This window comes from Prionailurus viverrinus, chromosome F2 (assembly GCF_022837055.1).
Source record: "Prionailurus viverrinus isolate Anna chromosome F2, UM_Priviv_1.0, whole genome shotgun sequence".
In the NCBI taxonomy this organism is placed as follows: domain Eukaryota; kingdom Metazoa; phylum Chordata; class Mammalia; order Carnivora; family Felidae; genus Prionailurus; species Prionailurus viverrinus.
This window is the reverse complement of record NC_062578.1, coordinates 54,393,879-54,412,914: the sequence shown is the minus strand read 5'-3', so window position 1 is coordinate 54,412,914 and position 19,036 is coordinate 54,393,879. Positions and strand designations below refer to the sequence as shown.

Here is a 19,036-nt window from a genome sequence, read left to right as displayed (position 1 = left end):
ATGATCCTCCTCTGACAGTGAAGATTTCGAACAATGCTTTTGACATCTCTCCCTCAATGTTTCTCTCAATTTCACCATTTGCAGGCTTCAGAAAAGAACTGCCAGAGTCATATTTGACCCTTCCATCATCCTCATCCTTTACACCCAGTCCTTACCCATTCAGTCATTTATCAGTATGTCCCGAGGTACCACAACAGGCAGTGTGGACACAAAAACGAACCAGATAATGTTGCCGCCAGTGTGGGACACATGATCTGGTGGCAGAGACATCTGAGCAAATTATTACATCAACACAGTGTGCTGCACAGATGTGAGAACAAAATGCTGCTGAGGGGAGGGAGAAACCTCAAACACTTGCTGCCAGTGGGCTCTGGAAAGCCTGCTCCGAGAGGAGATCAGTGAGGGGCGGATTTGAAGTAACGGGTCCAAGAAGGAGCTGCAGAAAGCTTCCAGCTCAGGGTTTGCATGCTGGCTTGGACCCATGACAGAGCGGGTCAGTTTAGGAAACTGCTCCTGGAATGGGGTGCTGGGGATTGAAGGTGGGTTTGGGAGAGTAGACAGCAGATCATAAATGTCCCAGTATACCGTAATAATGATGCTGCAGTTATGCCTGTAAGACACAGGATATTGGTGATTCCAGGCATCATAGGGATGTTATCAAGTGTGCATTTTAGAGGATCTGAGCAGCACTCTGGGGGATGACCCAGAGGAGGGAGATTAAGGGCTGGGAGACTGGTTGAGAAGCCCGGGCAAGAGCCTGGCAAGGCAGGAGCCGGCCTCCCCATCTGCAGCACAGAGGGGCAATGAAACACAGGTGCGGAGGAAGCAGTGATAGAAGACAGATGTCAGGGGAGAACTTTCAGTGGAAAACGTTGCAGGTATAATGGTATGAGGAAATCAGGGAGCTTTGAAATAGGCACTTCAAGCACAAAAAGAAGGAACTTCTTATGGTCCTGTACAGGGACAGAGGTCACCAAGGCTGGAATGGAAACTCCAAGGGCGGCTGAGCAGCTTTGTACAGCGTGCACTCTTCCGTGGCATCGCCCAATGGAGAGACCAGGGAGCCGCCAGCTAGGTGCTAGTGGGGATGCTGTGCTGGGTTCCTGGTCTCATCGATCCATTCCCAGCCTGCGTGTCCTCCACATTTATATCCCATGTCTCACTAACATGGACCTTTGGCTGACATCTAGCTCATCTCATCACTGTTCTTCAGACAGAACACGCATTTTTAAATTCTGGGCTTTTTTCTCCTATGGATAATACTGTCACATATTTCCCTTCTCCCTCTTTTATCTGGGAGAACCTCTGTTATCTCCCCTCCATAACCCTCTTAAAACCTCTGGACCCCTTTCATCCTACCAGCTCCAGGAAACTTACTTAAACCTCCACCAATCCTACCTTTATTTTCTTTTTTCTTGCCCTTATGGTTGATATTGTATCAGCTCTGGAGCAGGAGTGTGGGTTCAAATCCTGGCTTGCCACAGCCGGCTGTGTGACCCAGAGCAGGACACTTAGCAGCCCCGGATGACTTTGCATCCTCTTCTATAATTAGTTACTACTTCCCATGATGGTTGTGAGAATTTAATGAGTTAGTTCAAATAAAAGAGTACAGAATACACAGTAAAAAGTCAGTGACACTTAGCTTCTGTTATGTGTGTGTTTTATATTGCACTTATATTTCTCTCTGGGCACGTAGTAGGAACTCAGGAAGTATTTACTAATTTGATCTCATTAATATGCTGTTAGATGATCCTGGAAGATCTATCGCTTTTATAACCTCTTAAATTTGTCTTCTTTGGGAAAGAATTACCCTTTTATATTTTTGCAATGTCATGAAAAAGGAGGGAGTAACTGACATTCCAAATATAGCATACAATTTAAATATAGTAAATAAAAATTACTGAATACTTCTTATGGACTAGGCATTGCCTCACAAGAATCTTATGAGTGGGTATCATTAGTATCCTATTTTACATATGAACAAACCGAAATATCAAGAAGTAAAATAACTTATCCAAAGTAAAAGAGCTGGGACTTATGTTGTTCTTTCTTTCTTTTTCTTTTTCCTGTTTTAGAGAGACAGAATGAGCAGGGGAGAGGGATAGAAGGAGAGAAAGAGAGAAAATCCCAAGCAGGTGTGGAGCTGGACGCAGGGCTTGACCATGGCCCTGGGATCATGACCTGAGCTGAAATCGAGTTGGATGCTCAACTGACTAAGCCACCCAGGTGTCCCTATGTGTTTCTGACTCTAGAGCTCACGCTCACCTACCTTCCAATATATATCCAATATACGGGACCTGTTGATCCAACTACAGCCAGAGGTTGAAACGTGAGATGCACAGATAGGTGTGGTAGCGTAAAGAGTGGGGATGGCTTTACAGGTGGGAAAAAATTGCATGAGCAAGGTTGCAAAATATAAATGAGACTGGTGTGTACAGGAGAATCTGGTATGACATGCCTGAATCTACGGGGAAGGAATGAATACAGATAAGTCTGCTCTCTTTTGTTCTGTGCAGGTGACTCTTACTCTGTGGGAGGCTTGCTTTCCAGCCTTAAGCACACTGTTTACCACTCTCTGTTGCCTCTTCTGCACACTGTACAGCCTAACCTTCTATTTTTCCAACTGTCTTTAATGGCAATCTTTGATATTTCACTAGAAGTTCCTTAAGATAGTGACTACCATTGGTTTTCCAGAGCAATCCCCGGCATGAAATTGGCACTCAATAAATGTTTTTTGAATTGAAGAAATAATGGATAAAACAAAGCCAAAATAATGATGAAAGGGTCAGACTTTAGAGAGTTTTAAGAGCTAGTCAGAGGATATTGGGGATATTCCTTTTGAAAGAAAATGATGTGTGCAAATTGTTTTAGGAAAATTAGTCACATACGGATGGTCAGATAGATTTATTCTCATTTTTATACCTCTACTGACATTATTTTCCTTCCCTGAGGTGCTATCCCCCTGCCTCTCTGCCCATCCTGTCCAGTGCAACTCTTTCATTACAGAGGGTATTTCAAAGGCCAATTGGAAAGCCAACAGGATTTTGTATAAAAGGTAAATTATTATTTGTGTCTTCCATATTTCCAAATTAGCCTATCCTGTCTGGGATGGGAAATATTCATAAAAAGCCTTGCCTACTCACATAGTCACCATCATACTGGGTAGTTGCTTGTGTGGCTACTTTAGAATAAAAAAGGGATTCAGTAGGGGTGCGGGGCTGGCTCAGTCAGAGGAGTATGCAACTCTTGGTCTTGGGGTTATGGGTTCGAGCCCCATGTTGAGTGTAGAGATTACTTACAGTGAAATAAAATAATTTTTTTTTAAAAAAGGGGATTCAATAAAAGGCAAGAAAATTGTAATTAAAAGCAGAGAAGACCGTAGCATAAATCCACAATGATTTTTCATGGAGCAAAATAATATTGGAATTGACCAAGCCCCAAAGTAAATGTGCATGTACTCTTTCACACTTTCATTCATTATATATATAAAATTACATATGATACACACACACAAGTGTGCTGAAAAATACTTAACAGCTGGCTTGCCACAAAAAAAGGGGAAACACAGAATTGTCATACTTGCTGATTTCTGTAGTTAAAAAAAAAAAAACAAAACTACACCCATGGCCAATTTTAAGCAACCAGTGTGACCAACACAGAGTTGGGAAGACATGCTAACAACCTAGTCTTCCAAAGCCTGTATTTTTTGGCTGTAACACGCAACTACATATACAGACTTTTGGAAGTCTGCTCTGTGCCAGACACAGTGCTGAGGTCACTGAGGATACAAGACCCTACTCTTAAGGATGTTTGTAGCAGTAGGAAGCTGGACAGACTAATAATAATGATGCTAAGAATTACTAAACCAGCAGTATATGCAAATCATTATGGAAACATAGCTAGAATACCTAACATACATAGTTACAGCTAGGCATTCAGTTATATAAATTGCCTGAGAAATTCAGGGAAGGCTTGGTGGGGTAGCTGGGGGTACCATTTGATCTGAGACTCAAAAGATCATTGCGAGTTTGCCAGATGAAGGGCATTCTGGCTGAAAGAACAAGTTCAGAGAGCTACAAATAATTCAGTATCACTACAGCATAAAGCATAAGTTAGGAGAGCCACAAGAGAATAAGCTGAAAACATAGGAAGGAGGCAGGATCTTATTTGTTAATGCTAAGATGTTTAAATTGTAGACCTCAGGGAACCATATAAATCACTTGGATAACATATCTCTATGTTAGAGCAATCCCCTAGTGAGCAGTGTACAGAATGATTTGGGAGAGATTGGAACTGGAGCCTGAGAGGCTGCTGAGGTGTGTGCTGAATTCGAGCAGGTGGGCAGTGGCGAGGGAGGACAATGGTGGTGTGAACGGGGTATGTACAATATGAGAATTTGGAGCTAGAACCACTCAGACTTGGGTATACAGGGCAGAAGGCACCTTAGAAGGACTCTTGGATTTCTGGGTTGGGACTCTCAAATAAGAAAGAAAGAGGAAGGTAGAGGTTATCAAGAAAAATAATGGGTTTAGTCTCAGACATATTGGATTTGATGCACTTACATGATGTCCAGAAAACAATAAAGTGTTTGCTAGAGCTGCATGCTGCAGACTCGTAACTGAGCACGGATAAAAGCAGGGAGAATTACAAAGGGTAGGATTGTGGAGGCAAGAAGGGAGTCAGATGCAACAGGGTCAGGTGACCTTCATTGGACAACTGCTTTTTGTCGCTCCACTGCAACGACACCAGCTCTAGACCGTTCTGTCCCTGAACCTGCCCAGCCATCTCCCAGCCTCTGTTCTCTTGGGCTCCATTCCTTCTTTCTCTCCTGGTCTTCTTGGTGTGGCTTTTAGACCTTCTGTCCATCTATACAGGCTCAACTCAATGCCACATACTCCAGAAAGCCTGCCTCCTTTCTCCCTCATTTCACCTCTCCCCTCCTGATGCTGTGTCTTCTGTCCAGAACACGATGGGCTGCTCAGGCTAGTGTGTGCACTTCGTCAATAGTGAGCTCCTTGAAGGTGAAGAGTTCATCTCTCTATGTCCCTGTAGCCTCCACACTTAGGACAGTGTTAGGTGCTTTTTGGATTATGAGTGGATGTTTCATTAAAGTGAGGAAGATACCAAATATAAAATGCCCTACTGCATGATTTTGCTTAGTGTTGACCTTGCTCTAATTTTATATTTCTCACCCTTCCCCCAACCCATAAAGAAAGGGTAAAGGAGCCTAAAGACATGGTGCCAGCCCAGCCTTCCTGTGTCTGGAGCTTGGGATATCTGCTCGCAGCTTGAAGAATTCACAAAAGGCTACGTAAAGAAATACAGTTTGTCATGATCAAGGCTAGCCGATTTTAAGGTGTGTGTGTGTGTAGGGGTACATAGGAGGCATATAGGAAAAATTATTTTTCTCTACTGATGAAATTATGGCTCGAAGCTGCAAATATAAAACTAGGAATAAACAATGTTCATCTAACCAAGGGACACAAAGCACATAACTGCAGGGATTTTCAATGAGTTGGTTTATGGGGTATGTACAAAGTCTTTCCTTATACAGGATGTGAATGGGAAAATAGAAAGCTATTCTTTGATAATAAAAATAAGATGGCTCACTTAGATACCTGTGTGCCAAGTGACAACAATCCTATTTTCTTCCATCTTCGAGACCTTTGTACTATGAAGGATATAATCAATCCCAGACAAATGAAGGAAATAAAACAAATAGAAATCAAAAAAGAAACTGTGGAAACAGTCACAGTAAAACTTGAGAAACCCCTGATTTAGGCTTAACGCTGAAGAGTTTAGTACCATTAATTTGCCTGATAAGATTAGCCATTGATGAACCTGCCTAGACAACTTACAGGATTTTATGCTTCCAAATACCAGCACTACTGCCTGATATTATACCATTATGCCTTCTTTCCCTCCCTTAAGACCCTTCCAGTGTCTTAAAGGATTTTCCTTGTTCAAGGTGTTTTCTTTAAAAAGTAAGTAGCACATTGGGGGGCCTGACTCTCTGTTTCGGCTCAGGTCATGATTTCATGATTCTGTGAGTTCGAGCTCTGTGCTGATGATGTGGAGCCTGCTTGGGATTCTCTCTCTCCCTTTCTGTCTGCCCCTCCCCTGCTCACACTGTCTCTGTCTCTCTCAAAAGTGAATAAACTTAAAAAAAAAACCAAAACACCTTTTAAAAAAAGTAAATAGCACTGGAGCCAGGAATCGGAGGCAGGAATGAGGAGAAGAGAAAAGACACATTTAAGCCCTTTCTTTATCTCAGTTTTCCATTTTCCAGGAGCCCATCTCACTACTGGAGTGTGCCAAGGGGCTGGAGATCAGTGAGAAAGGACAGACAGGAAGGAAGGGTAGTGGAGGGGACAGGTGGAAGGAGCTAAGATGAATTTTGTCACATGCATCTCATTGGATTTGGACAAGGAGTCTGTGAGTAATTGCTATTCCCCTTTTATTGATTAAAAAAAATCAAGACTAGGAGAAACTGACTCAGTCTTACCCATTTTCTTTTACTCTGCTATTCTCCTTGAGAATATTAATTTCAACATTTTATGTAAAGGCAGAGTATAAAATTTTATGTATATATATGTATTTCTGTATTTATATACAAAAGATCAAGTGAAAACATAAGGAAAAGAATATAAGCACATGCTAATAAACTGTGGTTTGGGGAGGTGGAGTAAGAGATGCCTTTTTCTTAATCCTAGTTTTCCGTGTTTTCCATAATATGCATGATTGCTTTTATATCATCAGCAGCATTAACAGTAGCAACAACAACAAAAGGCATGTATCACTTTAAAAAGGAAAGCTGGGGCGCCTGGGTGGCGCAGTCGGTTAAGCGTCCGACTTCAGCCAGGTCACGATCTCGCGGTCCCGGAGTTCGAGCCCCGAGTCAGGCTCTGGGCTGATGGCTCGGAGCCTGGAGCCTGTTTCCGATTCTGTGTCTCCCTCTCTCTCTGCCCCTCCCCTGTTCATGCTCTGTCTCTCTCTGTCCCAAAAATAAATAAAAAACGTTGAAAAAAAAATTAAAAAAAAATAAAATAAAATAAAAAGGAAAGCTGTGGGGCACCTTGGTGGTTCAATCAGTTAAGCATCCAACTTAGGCTCAGGTCATGATCTTGTGGTTCATGAGTTCGAGCCTCGCGCCAGGCTCTGTGCTGACAGCTCAGAGCCTGGAGCCTGGTTCAGATTCTGTGTCTCCCTCTCTCTCTGCCCCTCCCCTGCTCATGCTCATGCTCTGTCTCTCAATAAATAAATAAATGTTAAAAAATTTTTTTAAAAAGGACAGCTTTGTTTCTTGGGCTAGCAATGTTCCTCTGGTAAGGTAGAAGGCTGGTAAGAAATGTATGGAAACAGAGACTGGTATTTTAAAGGCTTCTTTAGTCAAATAAAACCCATAATGGAAAATTTGCCATAAACTCAGAGCATCTATCTGGACTCCGTTCTACAGTTTTCCCACCAGAGAAAAGAGAAACTAATTAGAGTCACTGAATGCAAAAGAAAACTGGTAGTTGATCCACACAATGTTCTGAGCACCCCTGCATTCTATGGAAAGTAAATGCTTGTACTGAATGTGTGTATCCATAGTACAGTCCATTACCAAGATGTTTCTGTGCCTCCAAAGTACCGAAGGATCCAATCAATTCTTTTGAAATATACAGCCAGTAACAGAGATATTTTATCTACACAATGCTCCACATGGGAATTGGCACTGAGTGAAAAGAGCTGAAATGTGACAAATGGGACCATTTAAACCTTATCTCCTCAATATCAAAACACCCAATTATAAAGCAAAAGATTTAGTCAATCAGAAAAATATTTTTTCTACACAGGCCCAAGCCTTGATTTTGAGTAATTTATTTCATTGAATTTCATTGAAATTCATTGAATTTATTTCATTGAATTTACCAAATATTTAGTCGGTTTCCTAAAATATATTTGAATCTCTAAATAATAGGGGGGGGAGGGAGATATCTGGATTTTCTGCATGGGGGATAAAAGTTGAAGACAAACGAAAATGCACGTTTGTCCCTTACATATAAATGCTCATTTATTTACTTTTTAAATGGAGATCTCTTAGGCTATGCATATTTGACTTTAATAACTTGGTTTGAAAGACCTGGCCCAGACAGAGTATTTATTAAAATGTAAATTAAACTTGCCGGAAAGAAAAAAAATGCAGAGAAAATATGGAAATAAAAGACCCTGGTCATAGTAGGTGGAGGTTTCAACCTTTCGAAGATTTAAGAAAAGAACAATTTTAGAAGAGAAAAAGGCCAAACGAAAGGTACATTGATTTTGGACAAAACGGGCCCCCCTGCATGGCTCTCACTCCCACCCATGGATCAGGGCAACTTGCGTCTTCTAGGCTCAGAGCCCTGACGCTGTGTTGTCTCCAGCCAGTTCACACTTCACCCTTTCTTTCTTTGAAACATATCTCTGGTTCACACCTTACTTTAAGTTCTCCTGATAGAGAATCTTACTACCTCATGCCTGAACCACTGCCACCCATTTCCAAAGTGGTCTTTCTGCCAGTGGTCTCCTGTTTCATCCACACATTGATCACCCCCCTGAATCATGCAGCAGTCCACAGACTGCTGCTCTCTGCTCACCACCCACAACTCCCTTCTCTGCCTGATAGTTGGGATCCTCCACAGCCCCTTCTCTGTCTCTTAACCCCCCCCCCCCCCGCCCCGCCACACACACACATTAATACAATCTTTCTTTTTACTGCTCCCCCAAATACATCACTCATTTTAATCAACCAAATCACTTAATACCATAAAAATCCCACTCCGTGTGCCCTTCCTTGTCTCCTTTCAAAACCCATAGCATTCTCACCCCAGCCAGGTCCTTTCCTGTGTGGAGTGCTGTCCTCTTAACTTTTACTTTGCAAAGGAGCTCCATTCTTTCAGAGCCTTTTCAAATGCCACCTCTTCCAGGAAGCCTTCTCTGATCCCTTTAGCCCCATAATTTCCTTTCTTTTCTCTGAATTGCTATCGCATCTGTAATCAAGACTGAATTTCATGACATATTACTTAAATGCACTTCTATTGATTTATATGCCATCCTGTGTTTCTCAATGAGGGCATTATTGGCATTTGTGACAGGGCACTTCTTCAACGCACAGGCCTGTCTTGACCATGTCAGGACATTTGGTGCCTGTCACTCTTGAATGCTATCAGACAGTGATGTTATTGTGACAAACCCAAATGCTCCGAATACATTCCCAAATGCCTTCATTATTCAAAAGTTCCTTAGAGAGGGTACTATATCATATACACATCTGTTCAACAACTAAGCTGTTTAAATGGTGACTGTATATAGTATTTTAAAGAACAAATCTTTATTTCTCTTACAGTTGCTTACAGATTACAAAACTAGGAAGGAGGCTAATTGACAGTCAGGTGTTAATCACTGTTCCATTTCATACGATGTTTCGTTGAACCCTCATACCAAGCCTGGATGCTATTTATCTTTATTTTAAAAATGAGGAGACTGAGGCTCACAGTGTTCTGCTTATTCAATGTCATCCTGTTTGATTAGGGCCCTGGCATTTAAGCCCAGGATTGTTTGGGACCAAATCTTCAACTTTGTCTCCTACCCCCAGCCTGTATAAAGAGACTATCTGTAACAGCTTTGAAATAAGAGTGTGAACATGTAACATAATTAACAATTTAAAATAGGTACTAGTGACTATAATTGAAAAGAAGGACATTAGTGCAAACATTTTTTTTTAGAATTTATAACAAGTATATAAATTGGAGTCTAATGAACTTAGACCCCCTTTGCTGCAGACATTAAACCACGTTTGATCTCTAATTGAGATGTACATATTCTTTACTTTCTTAATGTATTTGTTAATGTTTGTCTTGGCAGATGGACAACAGATCTAAATTTTCCTTAATCAAGTTTTGGGTAATGGATGGCCAAACATGCCCTGTATTAGCTAGCATTGCTGGACCCAAAGCAATAGGGATCTAAGAGCTGGCACTTCCCACATCTTCTCTGTCTAGTATCAAGGTATCTTCAATAATAAATGTTCTCTAAATCAAATCTCACAGTATCATTTAAAATGATACTCCTTTTAAATTACAGTTTCTTATGTATGCCATGCATATCTACAACACCTGTAATTATTAGTAGCTCACTTCAGTGTGTGCCCATATGTCCAATTAAAATTCTTCATATCTCAACTAACCTAGAGTTTAGGAAGTAATAGCATGTATAATCTATATGCATACTTTTTAAAGCATGCTTCCTCAGTTTCTATCTATGCACACAGGAAGAACTGCATTTCATACAGGGAAAGAGAGAGAGAGAGAGCCAGTACTGTTGATTTGAAGTTTTCTTTTTCAGCCATGAGAATAAATGTTTACCATGTGTTTATTGTGTTTAGCAGAGAAGGGAAAGGAACTGAAGGCTAAGTTCATATGTAAATAGAGCTGAACGTGTATGTGGTATAAAAGTATTTCATTCCTATATTGTCTTATAAGCCTTTTCTACTGTAACAAAGTTGCACTCCATTCACTAGTAAAACCACTATTCAACCGTAACCACATCCACATTTGGTGATCTGAAAGCATAAAGGGATTTTTAGTTATGCTTACCAGGAAAAACAGACATTAAAAAAAATAAATCATTCTTTGTGACAAACAAATTGAGCTTGGTGTTAGCATTTTTATCAGAACATTTCCTGAGCAAAGTGCTTTTTCAGCTTCTGCATGCTGGGATGCTTTGCAGGGAGCTGGGGGAGAGGGTGATAGAAACTTTCCCCACTAAAACTAGGAAGTCCAGGAACTGAACCCCTCACATTTATATATCTCAGTGAACAACTGTAGAATTATTGCTTTGACTCATCTTTTCTCAAACTACCTTATCAAATCTTTGTCATGTAATAGAACTTTTAAAGATATCCAGAAGCCACAAATGGTGTATTTTGATAACATTTCCCAGAGAGTCACAAACATTTTAAAGGTAGATTTCTAGAGTTTCTGTTTATATTTCCCTCTATATTAACAGCACCTAAACTGATACCTGCTGATATGCTATCACATTTTCCCCACCTATTTTTAGGTCTTTACTTGCCTTAGAGATGGATTTAATATGTAAAGCAGAAGCTTAAACTGTGAAACATTTGCATGACTGTATTTTCATTTTGCCATCAGCTAAGTAAGGCAAAGTGGACCCCATCCTGCAAGGGACTCTATCCCACATTTCTTCTGTGGACTTGGAGGCTTTGGTTTGCTTACCTGCTTCCTTGAAGATACTGTGCTGTTGAAACATCTATTAGAGGCCTTTGAATTCATATTCTTGTTCTGGTGGGTTGAGTCATTTTTCCATGTCTTAGAGTTTTCTTTAGGATCTGAAGGAATGGGATTTAAGAAGAGGATCCTAGCTATGAATCCATAGAGGACGGTGGCCAGTATCATCGGCACAACATAAAAGACACCAAAGTCCATTAGGTAAATAGGTGAGTAGTAATTCCTGGAGATCTTGTAGCCACAGGACACCACAATAGCATCTTTGTAGGTGCTAATATTGAGATCCAGCAAGAAGAACCAGAGCATACAGTAAATCGATGTGAAAGCCCAGACAAAGATGATGATCTTTTTGGCTCTGGAAAATGTGCAGAGAAACTGGGCTTTGATGGGGTGACAGATTGCTATGTACCTCTCAATGGTAAAGGCTGTGATGGAACAAGAGGAGGCATTAATGCCCAAGTACTGGAGGTAAGTGATGCAGAGGCAGCCCACATAGCCGTAGACCCAGGACCCATAGATACTGTCTGTTATGTTGGGGAGGCCAGCAGCCACCAGGACCATGAGATCAGCTACTGCCAGACTCACCAGGTAGCAGTTTGTGGGGGTCCTCATGTGCTTGGTTCTCATGACCACCAGGACCACCATGATGTTGCCCACGATGCCCAAACCACAAATAACGAGCACAAGGAAGATGGTGACCACTTGGTATTCTAGGGCCACCACTGCTCTGGGTTGAAGCTGTGTTTGGTTCAGTTCACTTACTGTCTCGTTTTCCATCTTTAGTGACTTGAAGTTTCTCTGAAACACTTCTCAAAACATCCTCTTCCTGGTGTTCTGCCTTTATCTCAGTGGTTCTCTCCCCCTGTGAAGAGTTATAGTCCAAATTCATCACCGTTTCAAATGGGGCCAGTCACTGACAGTAGCTCTCTCTTCTGCTACTTTCACCTCTCGTGTTTCTACAGTAACAGGGCTCACATGTACTTCTGAAAACTCCCTTTAAGGCAACCCTCGTGTAGGAAGGAGCAACTGTTTTTGACCAGCTTAATAAGAGGCACCTGTTTCCTCTTAATGGCGAAAAAGCTTGTAAGAGAAACAGAGAAAGCTCCCTATTTTGAAAGACTGCCCAGAAGGAAAAACTGAATGATACCTGCTCTCGCTGAAAAAGAAATACAAAGAGACCTCTTAGATGCTTGGGAAAAGTGTAAAGAAGAAAAATGTACCAGGGGGAAAAGGCTCAATGATGAAGCTTGGTAGGATTTTAGCGTTTGCCTCCTTTGCTCTCTGAGGGTGGGATGGCTTGGCTACAAAATAGCAAGTCTTTGAGCCTCCATTTCCCCATGCCCCCTGCCCTGCCTTCCCAGTAGAGGCCAATTTCTTCTCTTACCTTTTCCTCTGTGGCGCTGCCTGCTTTCTCCAGGTGGATGAAGCAGTAATAAGTCCAAGTTTCCAATCCTGCAGGAGGTCTCGTCTACTTTGTTGACGGGGATACCATTTAGCAGCGCTCAGTCTTCAGACCTGCAGTTCCTCTAAACCCTTGCAGTTCTTTCCAACTGCTGACAGACCACACAGCCGCAGCAGGAGCAGCGGCAGCAACAATGAGGCTGTCGAATCATAGAGCGTCCCCTAATGAGCACACATGCTCTCTCTCTCCCTCCCTCCCCCGCCTCCCTCTCACACACACACACACACACACACACACACACACACACACACTGGCCAGCCAGTCCTCACTGATTCAGAGTCTTCTCCCCTTGAAGGATTTCCTTTTAAACAGGCTGATGACAGGGTCCTCGGTCTGTCTGGAAGGCTGAAATCACAAGCAAGGTTTCCAGAGGCAGCTGGGACTGTAGTCTCTTCTAGTCTAAGTGCCACAGGAATTCCAGTACCTGAGAAGCCCTGAAATATGTTCACACTCCCTGTGTGTGATGGGACTTCCGGGAGAGCAAATCCTTCTCCGTCCAGACACAGCCCTTGAAGCTTGAAATATCTGTCTGAACTGAAACCAACTTCTTTCTCCACTATGGAAACCCTTAAACTATTTCTCAAGTGAACCAGTGAAATTGGCTCCCTCCTCTCATATTATATGAATGGAAAATGAGTTAAAATTGATTTTAAGCCATGGCAGCTGTGATCTTCTGAGGCTTATAAAAATCAGTTTTTAAAAAATTCTTTGAGCTAAAAATATTGATTTAAACCTACATATGATCTGTTAAGTTTGTTTTTCAACTCTGGCTCTGCATAACTTCTTAGAATCTCTCTAACTTCTCTGGGTGCCTTTTCCCTATTCATCCACTTCTGGTATGCCAACCACACATACTACCCAGCAACATTTTGTGTTCATTTATTTCCAGGTGGAAAACGCATCCTGTGGAAATCTAGGCCAGGGCAACTCTGGTACCACACCTCTGAAACGAAACTTCATGGTTCCATCTCTTTCTTTCTTTCTTTCTTTCTTTCTTTTTCTTTCTTTTTTTTTTTAGAAAACTGTACTTCCACTTGGTTTTTATTTCTCTAAAATCCTTATGGTTTTTTTTATAGAGGCTCAGAAAACATGTCTCCCTTCCACAGGCACCAACCTAATACACCAAATGTTAATGTTGGTCCACTCTTATTTATTAACTGACAACGAAAAACAGCCCTTAACCAAATTTCCTGTATGGTAAATGGTTTGATTCTCTGTTTTAAGATGTTTAGATGTTCTTCTTTCTAGATATCAATGGAAGTGTAGATTTTGAGTATACAGAACCATGGGGTGATCAAAGCCATGTTCAATGCTAGGTACCAATAAGATGCAGGGGAACTCCTGGATCATATTGAGTAATTTCACTCTCTGAACCACCGAGTGCTCCTTGACTATCTCCTTCTCTTTTCAAATCATCATATTACAAATTAATAACCCATGACCCAGATTCAGCTTTGAGGCATTTATTGTTTGGCTCATACAATGTAGGCTCAAGTGTGATTTAAAATAATTAAATTATTGTCTAATTTTCAAAATTGGGAGATTGTGTACTAAATCTGAATTTCCGCCTCTCATAAAAATTAGAAAGGTCTGGCAAATGTGGGCCCACATTCCTGAATAGAAATAACCACCTGGAGTTGAGTAGTGGTTGTGGGTGGTAATTTGTGGGGGTCCTTGATACAGGATGTGCCCTCTTCTATTATCCTTACTCCATACTTGCTCCCTATTGTCTGTCACACATTCCAGCTTCACTTAGTAATCACACATACCTGGCCTCTGTAACCATCTGCGTCTTGGTTCCTTATCATAAGCAAGTTCCTTAGAGTAGGAGCCAAATACACGTTCCTTCACCATGAGTAGGATTTCTGCGAGCATTATAGTTTCTTCCTCCAACTTGTTTAGCAGACTGGACAGGAGATGCCCTCCATGCCTCTCTTTCTGGACTAGAGGACAGAGATTACTCTGAGCACCCCTTTTCTTGCTTAGCCATTTACATTCTGGAATAAAAAAGTGCTTTCTAAGGAGAAGGCATTGCCTCCCTACTCTGCCCCAATATCACCATCTCCAACCCAAAATACCTTTTGAAAAGTCATAGTTCATATGGCACATCTTCCCCTCATTTCCCGCCCCCCCCCCCCCCCGCCCTGGATTTTAGTTGGCTTTCAGGGCTCCTGAGAAGACCTTACTTCAAGTCTTACTTTCGGGTCGTAAAATGAGGGCAGAGCCCATCTATAATGCTATCTGCTCTGGCAAATCCACCTTGACTCCAAATCTTAGCACATTCTTCAGCGTTTCTGCAGGATGTTGTCAATCTGAGTCTCTATTCATTTTTTTTTTTAATTTTTTTTTCAACGTTTATTTATTTTTGGGACAGAGAGAGACAGAGCATGAACGGGGTAGGGGCAGAGAGAGAGGGAGACACAGAATCAGAAACAGGCTCCAGGCTCTGAGCCATCAGCCCAGAGCCCGACGCGGGGCTCGAACTCACGGACCGCGAGATCATGACCTGGCTGAAGTCGGACGCTTAACCAACTGCGCCACCCAGGCGCCCCAGGTCTCTATTCATTTTTTAGCTCATAATTGTCATGCTCCTCCTATGTACCAGGCACCCAGTATGTAAAATTTTGTTTTTATCTTCAAATAGGTCATGGTCTGGTGTGAGAGAAGCAGACTTATAAATAGTTACAGGGATCTAGGCACTAAAAGCTTATGTTGAGAAGGTTCAGAAGTGCAGGGGAAGGCATCCATGGTGGTGGTGGGGGGCGGTGCAATGAGCTAAGGGACCCAGGAGGGCTTCAGAGGCAAGGTAACATTGGAAAACATTCTTGAAGAGAAGTACAGGTGCTTTTTGACAGGTGAAAGGAGGCAATAGGATAGATAAGGTCCAGCTGTGTAAAGTGGCAAGGATGGGGGGGGGGTGCAATTTTATGATCTTGCTCTGGCCATGAGGAGGTGGCACTGGTGATGAGACAGCCAGTGATGGTAACCAGGCAGGTTTTCTCGTGAGGAGCCCTCCCTTCTGCTCTGACTCAGACCATCTTCCCCCTGCCCTGCCCCGTACCTTGCTGTTCTTTCAACTCTGGAGGGTCCAAACTCTGACCTCACCGTCCTGTGAAGTTGTGGTTCTGTCTGTTTTTTAATCAACTTCATGCTCTGTACAAAATTATATTTTCAAAGTAACTGAGATTCCATAAGCTAGGCTTTTCATTTTCAAAGCTCAATCAGATGATATCAAATAAATGTCCCCTATGTGTAAAGAACTGCACAAAATCGGGTTCAGTTAAAATAAATCTTAGGGGCCCCTGGGTGGCTCAGTCGGTTAAGTGTCTGACTTTGGCTCAGGTCATGATCTCACAGCTCGTGAGTTCAAGCCCCGTATCGTGCTCTGTGCTGACAGCTCAGAGCCTGGAGCCTGCTTCGGATTCGGTGTCTCCCTCTCTCTCTGCCCCTCCCCTGCTGATGATCTGTCTTTCTGTCTCTCTCAAAAATAAATAAAAACATTAAAAAATAAAATAAAATAAACCTTACATTTGAGTTGATTTTTTTTCTCACACTAGTATCTTAAATTGTAAACCAACCGCAGATTTTATATCTTGTAAGTACTTCAGACTAGAGAGAAGTTTGAAAACAGTCCAGTGGCATCTGTTTTGAAAAAAAGGCTGATAAGTCCCAGCTAAGCCATGTAGATGGCAAACCCACACACTGCATGCATTTCTCATGCCCATTTCAGTCCCAGACTATTTTCTCTGACCTTATGCCCATAGTTAATGCCTTCTCACCTCACCCACATGCCAGCCAGCCAGCAACAATAAAAACAAGCATCAGACTTCACAGGTTCCTTTGTAAGAATGTCCTTGGACTCCTAGTCAGGGCTTTCTTTTTGGTCTGGACTCAGACTTGCCCCTTGAGCTTCAGGAAAGATTTAGCACTTCTGCTTCCCACTCCTGGCACTTCTAATCACACGGCTTGCTCTCAGAATCTGGCTTTCCTTTTCGTGGGTACCCCAGGAAACCATCTGCTTGGTGAGTGTCTGTTCCTGAGACACATTGGCTAACATGATATCACATTTGCTGGGCCTGCCTACCTCTGCACAGGAAGAATTAGGGCAAGCCCCACCCTCATCTCTGGAGGTGATCTTAGCCATCTTGGGAGTAGGTGGCTGTCTACTGGTTGTCATGAATCCAATTAATAGATAGATGACTATTTATACATTTAGCAGTTCTCTAACTTTAGCATGCATCTGAGTCTCCTGGACAGCTTATTAAATCTAGATTCCTGGTTCCATCCCCCAAATTACTGTTTAAGTAGCTCAAGGATGGGACCTGAGCATTCCTTATAAACTTCCAGGCAATGCTGCTGCTGCTGCTCTGTGGACCACATTCTGAGCAACACTGTACTATATGACTTAGCTCAATGGTTCTGATGTGAGAGGTGGGGAGCGATGATGAATCAGAGTCACCTAGAAAGAGTTTTAAAAATGTGCATATTGGGGTGCCTCAGTGGCTCAGTCGGTTAAGCATTCAACTCTTTTTAAAAATATTTTTTTAGCATTTTATTTATTTTTGAGAGACAGAGAGAGACAGAGACAGAGACAGAGCATGAGTGAGGGAAGGGCAGAGCGAGAGGGAGATAGAGAACCAGAAGTAAGCTCCAGGCTCTGAGCTGTCAACACAGAGCCCGATGCAGGGTTCGAACCCATGAACCATGAGATCATGACCTGAGCCGAAGTGAGATGCTTAACTGACTGAGCCACTCAGGTGCCCTGAAGTGTCCAACACTTGATTTCAGCAGAGGTCATGATATCATGGTTTGTGAGGTCGGGTTCTGCACTGTCAGCTGCTTGGATTCTCTCTCTCTCTTCCTCTCTCCCTCCCTCTCTCCTTGCCCCTCTGCCACTTGTGCTCTCTCTCTCTTAAAACAAATAAGCACACATTTAAAAAATCTAACTGAAATATTAATAAAAATAAAAAGGAGGACTAGCTTAGTCCTCCTACATATTTTGGATACAGGTGTATTTCCTAGAATCAGACTAAGACTTAAGAAAGAGATTGGGACCCTGGACAAAAGCAGTTGACTTGTTCTTCATATATATACCATTGACCTAGTGGAAAGTGCTACATCATCTCTGACCCCGGGGGCCAGTTGTCTGTAGAGAGCACAATTTCCCACCTGCTCACTACGGTCAACTGGCACTAGGGTCAGAGACGATGTAGAGCATCCGACTAGGTCAGTGGTTTGTATGGCCCAGACCACGATAAGGAGACAGCAAAATTTCAGGGGACACCCTAAACCTCAGCACATAATGTAATCAATATTTCCATGGACTGTTTTCTATATTAGTATAAACGCAAATAAGCCTATGATGAATCAAATACCAAAATTTTAAATAAAGACATGATCAATATTATGAAAATTTCCCTTTCAACTCAGGCTCCAAGCCTTTACTTAAAATTTTACTTTTTTGCTTATTATGGTTTAAAAAAATAGTACACTAAAGTTACATCCTGATTACTGTTTTCGTGGACCTCCCCCCACCCCTTAAATTTAGCACCCTCCCTTGCCTCGCCCTATTCTCAGCCTGAGTTTGAGAATCATCTGGAGGGTTTTTAAAAAATGCACATACTAAGGTCTCACTCACAGATATTCTTTAATTAGCTAGCAAGTGAAGCCTACGCATGGTTAGGGCAACAGTGGTTTAGAATCACTGAGCTGTACCACCACATGTTGGTCTCTGGGAATGAAGGATTGGTGGTTCTTGGTGGTCCAGGCTGTGCGAGGATGAAATAAACTGCATGCAAAGCATGTGCAATGATTCAGAAGGGTGACAGCATCAGAACAATTTGGCAACAGAACAGTAGCACAGGACTCAGGTTCCTGAGAGAAACTGTAGAGCTATGCAGACTTCTAGGTTTAGACGTGCTGAACATGGTATACAGTCTATCAACTTAAGGTTCAGACACAACACCAAGGTAAAGACTTGGTCATTGGAACTGAGATAGAAGGTCTGGGTTCTGGAAGTAGAAAACAAAGTCAAAACAGAATTCGATGCTGAATCACCTAAATGCTGACCTAAGGATCCTCCAGTTTCCTCTGTGCAGGTATAGGCTTCAGCCTAGAGCCTGGAGTAGGAGAAGGCATTTGGCAAACCACAGACAAATGTCAAAATCCATTTTTGCTGAAATGCAAATATTAGCTGGGGAAAATTGTTGGCTGTTGATCAACAAAAGAAAATACTTTATGTAATGGGGTTATGAAGTTGTGTTTGTGCTATTGGAAAAGACATGGTATCTTTTTACCCTAAATT

General features: G+C 42.2%; 1 protein-coding gene across 1 annotated transcript in view; it reads right to left on the bottom strand.

The window, feature by feature from the left end:
* TRHR (thyrotropin releasing hormone receptor) overlaps nucleotides 1-12,047 on the bottom strand; it is a 43,830-nt gene extending 31,783 nt beyond the window's left edge. Inside the window, exon 1 of the mRNA XM_047842788.1 lies at nucleotides 11,259-12,047. Coding sequence (XP_047698744.1) covers nucleotides 11,259-12,047 — 789 coding nt within the window. The remainder of the gene's footprint in view (nucleotides 1-11,258) is intronic.
* Between the last annotated feature and the right edge of the window lie 6,989 nt (nucleotides 12,048-19,036).